Below are 9524 nucleotides of genomic sequence, written 5' to 3' on the forward strand. Positions count from 1 at the left end.
CGTCCTGTACAAGTGTTAAGAGGACCCTCCAGCAGAGGGCTGGTGAACTATAAGGAACTCCTGCAGAGAACAAAAGGTGACAGGCAGGCACAAAGCTGGCAAAACTTTAGAAAAAGCAGGGGGAAAAGCGACCAAGAGGGCAAGTTAAAGGAAGTCTGGGAGGAATCCTGGATGAAAATCCCTACTGTCTGGTCAGCCAATCCCGAACAATTTGAAAAGTTAGATTCCCCCATCCTCCTAAGTTCAGATTCTAGAAGCACCCCTCCAGAGTTGCTAACAACACTTACAGGAACCTGCAAAGACAATTAAAGGCCTCTATGGGGCAGAGAAACCGTGAGGGCGATGCCTCACCTAGTCGAAGTGCCGCAGGGGAGTGCAGTAGTGTCTGCACAAATACCTGCAGGCAGGAGCGTTCCAGAGGACAAAGGGGAGATTAACAAAGAATCGTCCCCGACCGTCAGAACTAAAGAGAAACCACCCATCCCCCTTTTCAGACCTCAACAGGAACAAAAACTCTAGGCAGCCGTGGAAATGGGCAAACTGAAGAAAAACTTGCCCAAAGAACCACATGGTTACTAGGATGCTAAAAAGGGGAAATTAAAGCAGCACTAGAACCAAGAAAAGACAGTTTTAGGAAGTTTTTTGATTCATGAATGCATGGGAATGAATGAGAGAAATGCATGATTTTCTGTATCTCGTATTTTCTCTCAACCCTTTTTATGAAATGTGCCTTTTCTCAAATCGCATTTCATTCCCCTGGGTGTGTAGGCGTCATGCAGACCCCCACCTGCCAAGAATGAGGCACATTAACTTCACCACATAGATATTAAATTTCAAATTGTTGCTGGGAAGAAGAGAAGGCATGTTACAAGGTGTTGTCAGACCCCTGGCTGGAAAGACATATTTACATGTTAACAGACAATGCTTGTCGACAAAGAAGCTACTCCCTGCTCCAATTCAGTCCATAAACAGATGTGGTCAGACCAGTTAGTCACATGATGAACTGGCTGTTGCACAGTTTAAACTGAGAGTTTTAAATTGGAGACAGTGTTTGAACTGGCAAAACGCAGAATGCTCCTGGGCTGAAGAAGACCTCCTGCCTCTCTGTCTGCTCCCATCTCTTTCTCACGGAACTCCAAAACCCACTGAAGACACATGAACCCCAAGAGAGAAAAGTCTCCTGCAGTGAACAAGGTTGAAGAAGAATACTGGGCCTCAACAAAACTCAAGATCTACCTACAAGCAAGGACTCTACAGTGAGATCAAAGGCCCGTAACAAAAACTCTTCAGATATTGCCTCAACTTTTCCACTTTACCTCTTCTGCTCTTTTCTGTCCCTATCGACATGTATGTATCACATATGCACGCTAGCATGGATGTGTTTGGTATCTGTAGGCATTAACCAAATTAGAGTTTAAGTTTAATAAATTTCACTTTTCTTCTTGAAACCTGAGAAAGCCTGTTTGTGCTGGTTTCTTTGCCTTATAATTGGAAAGTGGTGAACAAGGATTCACTAAGGGGGAACTAAAAACACGCTGTGCTTAAAAATAAAACCCTATTACAGTAAGACCAGGTGAAGGCTGAAAGGGAACCCCAGACCTCTTTCTCATCTGGTCGAAACAGCAACATATCCTTTTTGTGATATGGAGACCAGAACTGTACAGAGTACAGTTGTATAACCAAGGTTCTATGTCAGTATAACAACAGCTCTTTGCTTTTTTCAATTCCATTCCTCTAGAAATGAACTCCAGAGCATTGTTTGTATTTTTATGGCCCTGTTAACCTGTGTTGCTACTTTAAATGATTTGTGAATCTGTCCCCCTGAACCCCTTTTCCCCTTGACCACACTCAGATGCTTATTTTCCAAGGTATATTCGGGAACCTTACACCACTGACCAAAATTCCACACCTCACACTTCACTTGTCTTAAACTCATTTCCATTGAAATATCCATTGTGCAAGTTTATTAATTATTAATAATATTGTTACACCAATGTGTTTTGTTGAATGACAATTTTCTTTGACTGGAGATCTAAATTGATATTTTTTTGAAGAAATTTAATAAGAACATTTTTAAAAGGATGACTGCTGAGCGCTTGAGATTATCACCAAGTTAGCAACACTGTATCCTACGTTACAAAGGATTGTGAGTAGGGAGATCAAACGGCTGCATTTTCCAGCAAGAACTAAGACCCAGGAAGTTTAAAGAAACTATCTGTTCTTTCAGCAAGCAGAGAAATACTGCTGATTGTTTTGTTTGAATCAATGAGTGACTGTCATGTGACAATTCCCTCCCCATCTGTGGTTTTAAGCTGCTGTTTTCTTTGCAGCAAAAGAAGTAACTGGACTCTGACATGTGTAGATCCGAAGTGCGGGTCCCTCTTTCTCTCTCCATTCCAGCTTGAAAACTTTCAAATCCTGCCTGTTGACTGACCACCCTTGCATACTCTGGCTACAATCAGAAACCCAGTTGGAGGAAATCATCCGCATCGCTATCTCCAACATACTGACTGACACAGTCATCTAACTCTTCAAACGAAAAGCCTCAGGACCACCAAATTCAGCTAGAAGCCAGCTGAATCACCAAACATCATAGACTGTATACCTTTTTATTTTTTCTGGACTCTAACTCAACCAATCTACCTTTCCCCACTCTGTAACCTCTGTGTGGATGAAAGGTGGCAAATTGTTTAATATTTTAATAGTTCACTTTAGGTACAATAAGGTTAACCTCTTAGTTAACTCAAATAAACCTGTCTGATTGGTTCTGGTTCTGATCACAGAAAGTAAGTAATCAAACATCTACGGAATTTGCCAGGACATCCAATTTAAGAAAGAAATAAACTTGTGGTCAAACAAGAAGAGGGAAAAGAGGGAAGCCCTTCTACCCCTCCTCACTTGTCAATAACAATATCTTAAAGTATTTTGCTGCATTTATCCTCTGTATTAACTGAATTCTCTCTGCAAATTTTGAAATTGTGTTTCTGTTTCCCGAGTCCATATTATTTATGTAAATGGTGAACGGCAATGTTCCCAGCGCTGATCCTTGTGGAACACCACTTCCCACCTTCCACCAATCTGAAGAAATACCTTTAACCCCTACTCCCTGTTTTCTGTTTCTGTAGCCAGCTCACTGTCCATTCTGCTGCTTGTCCCCTAACTCCACTTGCTCTGAGATTAGTCATGAATCTGCTGTGTGGTCCCTTATCGAAGACCTTTAGAAAATCAATGTATATTACATCATCTGTATTAGTCTTATCCACTCTATCTGATATTATTCAAAGAATTCAATAAGATTGGTCAAGAATATGTGCTGACTACTCCATTACATTATGTGTTTTGAGATGTTTTTCTGTCACATTTTTGAATAATAATTCCATTATCTTTCCCACCACCAACATTATGCAAACTGGTCCAGAGTTCAATCGACATGTTCGACCTTCTGTTTTAAATACAGGAATTACATTCGCTGTCCGTCAGTTCTCTGGCACTATTCCCTATTCTGATGATTATTAATGAACAGATAATCAGTCTCTGCTATCTCGACCTTTCATTTTTTGTATGTGTAGATGCAATCCATCTGAACCAGAGAGTTTGTTCTCTCTTTGATTACTTTATCAAATATCTTCCCATTTTCTACCACAATGTCGATGTTTTTCATTGAATTTATTCACTATTATTTGACAGTTTAGTTCCTCCCCTCAGAGATCTCACTCTCCCTTCTTCAGGATCTGAATCCTCATCCACTGGGTCATTCTGGCCCCGACTGTCCCACAACACACGAGACTTCCTTCCTTCTGAGCTCGGAGCTGTGCTGCAGAATTACATTTACATTTCTGTCCATGTCAGTCTGCCCCTCTCTGCTCCAATGTCCAGTAAATCTGAGCTCTCCTTAAACTCACAGTGGATGGGATCTTGTCTGACAGACACCATGAGGCCGTTTCCCAGCCAGTTTCCCTCCACCATCTCCTGCTGGGACATTCCGAGGGCCCCATTTGGAATTGATTCATTTTGTTTCATTCACTCGCCCTTCCTGTTGGAACTCCTCTCTTCCTCACCAGCTCTGGTCTGGGAATGAAAACCCTCGCAGTTTCCTGATTCTGGTCCCTTTGCAGGGACCCTGTTGTAAAGTATAGGTATGTGGAACTCGGGTGGAAACATTGGGATATTCCACACTCAAATGTTGTCACTATGGGAGCTGTGTGGGTCCTAGCTATGCTGCCTTTGTGTAGGATATATGGACCATTCTTTGTTCCAATCCTACTCAGCTCCCTTCCTTCACAAATTTTTCTGATACTTTGATGACTGTGCTGGTGTCATTTCCTCCTTTTGCCTTGAACTGGAAAATTACATCAACTTTGTTTCTAATTTCCATCCCTCCCTCATCTTCACATGGTCCGTCTCTGACACTTCCTTTCCCTTCCTCGACCTCGCTACCTCCATTTCAGGGGATTGGCTGTGCACCAATATCTACTATACTCCCACCGACTCCCACAGCTACCTTGATTATACTTCCTGCCACCCGGCTTCCTGGAAAGACTCTGTTCCATTCTCCCAGTTTCTCCACCTCCGTTCCATCTGTTCTGACGATGCTACCTTCCACACCAGTGCTTCTGAAATGTCTTCATTATTCCTCAGCCGAGGATTCCCCTCCACTGTGGTTAACAGGGTCCTCGACTGTATCCATCCCATTTCCTGTGTTACTGCCTTCACCCCTTCCCTCCCTGCCAGAACCACGATAAGGTTCCCCTTGTCCTCACCTTCCACCCCACCAGCCTTCACATTCAACACATCATCTTCCAACATTTCTGCTGCATCCAGATAAGTCCAACATCAAACATATATTCTTCTCCCTCCCTTCCCCCCACTCATTGTGACACCCTGATCCACTCCTCAATCACCCCCAACATCAGCTCCTCTTCCCCAGGCACTTTCCCGTGCAAACACAGGAGATGTAACACCTGCCATTTTACCTCCTCCCTTCCCACTGTCCAAGGCCCCAAACACTCCTTCCAGGTGAAACAGTGATTTACTTGGACTTCTTTCAATTTATTAACAGTATTCGCTGCTCACGATGGAATCTCCTGGACATTGGGAGAGGAGCAAACACAGATTGAGTGATTGCTTAGCTGAACTCCTCCGTTCAGTCTGCAAGTGTGACCCTGAGCTTCTGGTCACTTGTCATTTTAATTCTACATCCCACTTCCACTCTGACCTCTCCATCTCCGACCTCCTACTCTCTTCCACTAAAGTTCAATGAGGAACAGCACTGTCTTTTTTGATGAGTCATGTTATTGCCTCTCAGACTCAACACTGAGATTAAAAACTTCAGATTATAACCATTGCTCCCACTTTCTGGGACGGCCTGTGCTGGTAATAGAGGATGGCTACACCAAAGTCACTGGGAGTGGAGGGGGTGTGGGCTGGTGCTTGAGGAAGGGATCCCCCTATTGGTACACAGCTGGCAGGCTGGTCCACACCCCTGGGGTCTACCCACCATTCTCCGTCACTTTTCTGAGCCACTGGAGCCTTCTACTCTTTGCCAGATTTTCCATGCTCCCCTCCCCCTCTGTTATTCTGCTGGAACCATTTACACCTCTTCTGGACCCATCCTCTGTTTCTTTAATTGTCCCATTCACCTTGCATCATCATCCCTTTTATCATTGAATCACTCCTGCCCTCCACACGCTCACAGACCTTCCCTTTTGTTCTTTCCTCCCCCTATACCCCACTTTTCACTGACTACATGATTGTTTTAAAACTGTTAATCTCTAATATCTTCCAGTTCTGATGAAAGCCTATCAGCCTGAAACATTAACTCTGTTTCTCTCTCCACAGATGCTGCCTGACCTGCTAAGTGTTTTCAACATTCTCCTATTTTTATCAGATTTACAGCAGTTTCAGTATTTTGTTTTTACTCCAATGTTTATTCCTGGATATTAACAGGGGTGAGTGACATGGGTGGGGAGTGGAGTTTCAGAGTTTTAACTCCACAGACTGCCTCTTTTATCCTTGACAGGTTCCCCACCCTGAAGTCAGCCTGATTGACAGGCTTGGCTTCCAGTTGGACAGGGTGGATTCTGGAGCAGGCCTCAGGACCAGGGCGCGTGTCTGATCCTCAACCCAGGCAAGGGGTCTCTCAGCCGGCAGTGTGATCTGACTCTGGTGAGGAGGAGGGGGAGGTGAGGCTGAGCGTGAGTGTCTGGTCTTCAACCCCAGGGAGGGACCGTTCCCTGGAGATCGGTCCCAGTCGGTTAGGGGGAAAGGGTGCGGGGAACATCTGATACAAGACATGATTGGGGGACCTGATTTTTCAGAGTTTCCGAACACAGGAGAGTGGATCCCAGGAGAGGGAGGCTGAGCCCATAAATGGAGGACCAGTCAGGGATGAGACTGGTACAATCCTAGGATTCAGTGGGCTCAATCTTGGGGACAGTGATGTCTGATCCCAGGGAGTCATGGTGTCCTATCGTGGGGAAGGTGGGGTGCGTTCCCCAGTGGGGAGGAGGCAATCCTGAGTGAGCGGTCCTATCCCAGAGTGAGGGTCTGTTCTGAACGCTAGTCCTGTGTTTCCTTGTATGTGTTGTGGGATATAACGGGCAAACCCGGGCGGACAGAGTTAAACCTGTAAAACAGAATAAATCAGAGACTTCCAGCCTCATTAAAACATTTAAATTACCAAACCGCCTCCTGGGAATGGTTGTCTGTCCGTTCCCTTTCCCGACTATTTTTGATCAGTCATTTCCATTTTCTTTTCCTTTCTCTCTCTGAAAGTTAATTTACTGGCGATTGTGATCCTGTCCCGGGGAAAGTGCGGCCTCTCCACCTGCACCACTCGCTACCTGGTGGCCATGGCAACGGCGGATCTACTGGTCATTATCACTGAGGTCATACTGAGGCAGCTGAATTATTATTATTTCCCGGTGACTTTCCTGGATCTCACCCCTGTGTGTCGTGTTTACATTGTCCTGATTCGTGCAGCCACAGACTGTTCTGTCTGGTTCACCGTCACTTTCACCTTTGATCGATTTGTGGCCATTTGTTGCCAGAAGCTGAAAACAAAATATTGCACCAAGAAAACTGCGGCTGTGGTTCTCGCAACAACCTGCATTCTGCTCTGTTCAAAAAACATCCCCTTCTACTTTATGTATGAACCTGCAGAGATAATCGATAATGTATCTTTTTTCTGTTATTTTAAGCCAAGCTCTTACACTGAGCCCGAATGGGTGGGATTTGACTGGTTTGATAAGGTTTTAACCCCATTGATCCCATTCGCTTTAATTTTGTTGCTCAATGCTCTGACAGTCAGACACATTTTAGTGGCCAGTCGAGTCCGTAAGGGACTGAGAGGTCAGAGCAAGGGAGAGAATCGCAGTGACCCAGAGATGGAGAGCAGAAGGAAGTCTGTGATTTTACTCTTCACCATATCCGGCAACTTTATACTTCTGTGGTTGGTATATGTTTTATATTACTTAAACATTGTACATCACGTCGATGGAGATTCTGTTTACATATTTGAAGAAGTCGAAATTATGCTGCAGAATTTAAGTTGCTGCACAAACACATGTATTTATGTGGTGACTCAATCCAAGTTCAGAGAGCAGGTCAAGTCTGCGGTGAAATATCCAGTTACATCAATTATTCAATTAATGAATAAACCAAACAATTGAGAGCAGCCCAGAGGCGGGTCCCAGTGTTTCCAGTCCATGAATGGAATATTTATCCCCAGACTTCCGTCAACTGAATGACAGCAGGAATCGCTGGGGATGTGAAAATATCCCCAGCGGTGGGAGTGGGGGGGAGGGGGAGACTAACACCACTCCCTGCAGGACAGGAGGGGAAACAGCAGCCACAGTCTCTTCTCCACCTCCACTGGTTCGATTCAACTGAGAGCAGCCCAGAGGCGTTTCCAGGGCTTCCAGTCCATAAATTAATATTTATCCCAAGACTGAATGACAGCAGAAATTGCAGGGTATGTGAAAATACCCCCAGCAATGGGAGCGGCCATGGAGGGCTGGAAGAGACTAACACCATCCATGGAGGATAGGAGGACAAACAGCAGCCACAGTCTCTCTTCCACCTCCGCCGGTTCAATTCTCTACTCCTCACATCTGCTCAGGAAACAAATATGTTCTTTCAAAAACCAAAATGCTGCAGATGCTGGAAATCGTCTCATGTGAATTGATTTTATTTCTGAAGACACTTTATTGAGTCCATCTCCATTCCATCCCCCCGCCTGGTCACTGCAGTCTCTCTTTCTCCCTCTCTCTCCGAGTCATACGGTGTTGTTTGGAGGATTTGCTTCAAGGCAAGAGGGACTAGGATCGGGAGTCAGGACCCGGGTGAAGCAAGTGGGGTCAGGCTCGGCCCAGGTGCCAGCAGCCCTGCGGCCTCTGCTTCACGGTGCTCGGATGGACGGGGCTGAGTCCCTTCCTGGCTCCCATGATAGCTGATATTTTTAACGGTTCCCTCTCCTCAGGTTCTGTCCCTCCCTCTTTTAAATCTCCGGTTATCACCCTTCTCCTAAAAAAAACCCTTGACACGCTCTGTCCTTGCAAACTAAAGCCCCAACTCCGAACTCCCTTTCCTCTCCAAAGTCCTGTTACAAAGTGAATTCCACCCTAAATCTCTCCAAAGAACATAAAAAACAGACAGCAGGAATTTTGAAAGCCTTGAAGGTCTGCCTTGAATTCCAACTGAATTTTACATTATGAACAGTATATGTTCAATATTAGGCCCAAAAGTGAAAAAGAGTCCATTGATCAATATGTGACTGCATAAACACAGCTTTCAGAATCCTCTGCATTTGTCCAACTAAAAGATGATCTAATTAAAGACAGGATTGTATTAGGAATAAGAGATCCTGCAGTGAGAGCAGGTCGACTAAGAGAGGAGACACTTACTCTCAGGTAAGTGATTGACATGTGCAGAAGTGCTGAGGTTGTAAATCAGCAGTGAGAGCATATTCATGGCAGAACAGACCAGGCCTTGCTTTATGCTGATAGACATTCCAAGCCGAAAGGGCAGAAAGATCACAGACAGAGGGCAGGATGCAAATACTGCAGAGGACCTCACTCACAGGAAAAGACGGCATGACCAGTGTGGGGAAAAGCAGTGGTGTCCTCACTGCAAGAATGAATCATTCTGCACACAAGTGTTTGGCTGGAAGGAAGCACAACAAGCAGGTACAGATGGTCGCTGGAGAGATATCAATCAAAGGGTCTTACAAGTCACTATACACCATACAACAGGTTGGTTCAGTCAGGCCGATAGGTGATAAATGGTTTGTGACTGTTGGAATGATGACTGCAGAAGGAGAATATCAAGTCAACATAAAGTGCCAGATAGACACTGGTGCATCATGCAACATCATGACCTTCACTGACCTGTGTGAAGTGGCTCAACATGATCCAAAAATGAAGCCTTCAGAAGTAAGGTTGAGACTATATGATGGCACCATACTAGTGCCAAGAGGACAAGTTACTCTGAGAGTCTAATGCAATGACAAGAATGAAGATTTGGAG

The 9524-nt window shown here is 44.9% G+C and overlaps 1 protein-coding gene across 1 annotated transcript; it reads left to right on the forward strand.

Moving 5' to 3' along the window:
* The first annotated feature begins 531 nt into the window (after positions 1-531).
* LOC137346315 (probable G-protein coupled receptor 139) lies at positions 532-7729 on the forward strand. Its single transcript, XM_068009805.1, has 2 exons — positions 532-571; positions 6739-7729. Exons 1-2 carry the CDS (start codon positions 532-534, stop codon positions 7668-7670), a joined length of 972 nt encoding a protein of 323 aa, XP_067865906.1. The 3' UTR covers positions 7671-7729.
* The last annotated feature ends 1795 nt before the right edge of the window (positions 7730-9524 follow it).

This window comes from Heterodontus francisci, chromosome 29, assembly GCF_036365525.1.
Source record: "Heterodontus francisci isolate sHetFra1 chromosome 29, sHetFra1.hap1, whole genome shotgun sequence".
In the NCBI taxonomy this organism is placed as follows: domain Eukaryota; kingdom Metazoa; phylum Chordata; class Chondrichthyes; order Heterodontiformes; family Heterodontidae; genus Heterodontus; species Heterodontus francisci.

What these genes read in the sequence shown, in the direction of transcription:
- LOC137346315 (XM_068009805.1), top strand. Translation starts at nt 532, where the DNA reads ATGGGCAAACTGAAGAAAAACTTGCCCAAAGAACCACATG. An exon ending in CTTGCCCAAAGAACCACATG is followed by an intron (nt 572 to 6,738) that starts GTTACTAGGATG and finishes ATTTTTGATCAG; the next exon opens with TCATTTCCATTTTCTTTTCC.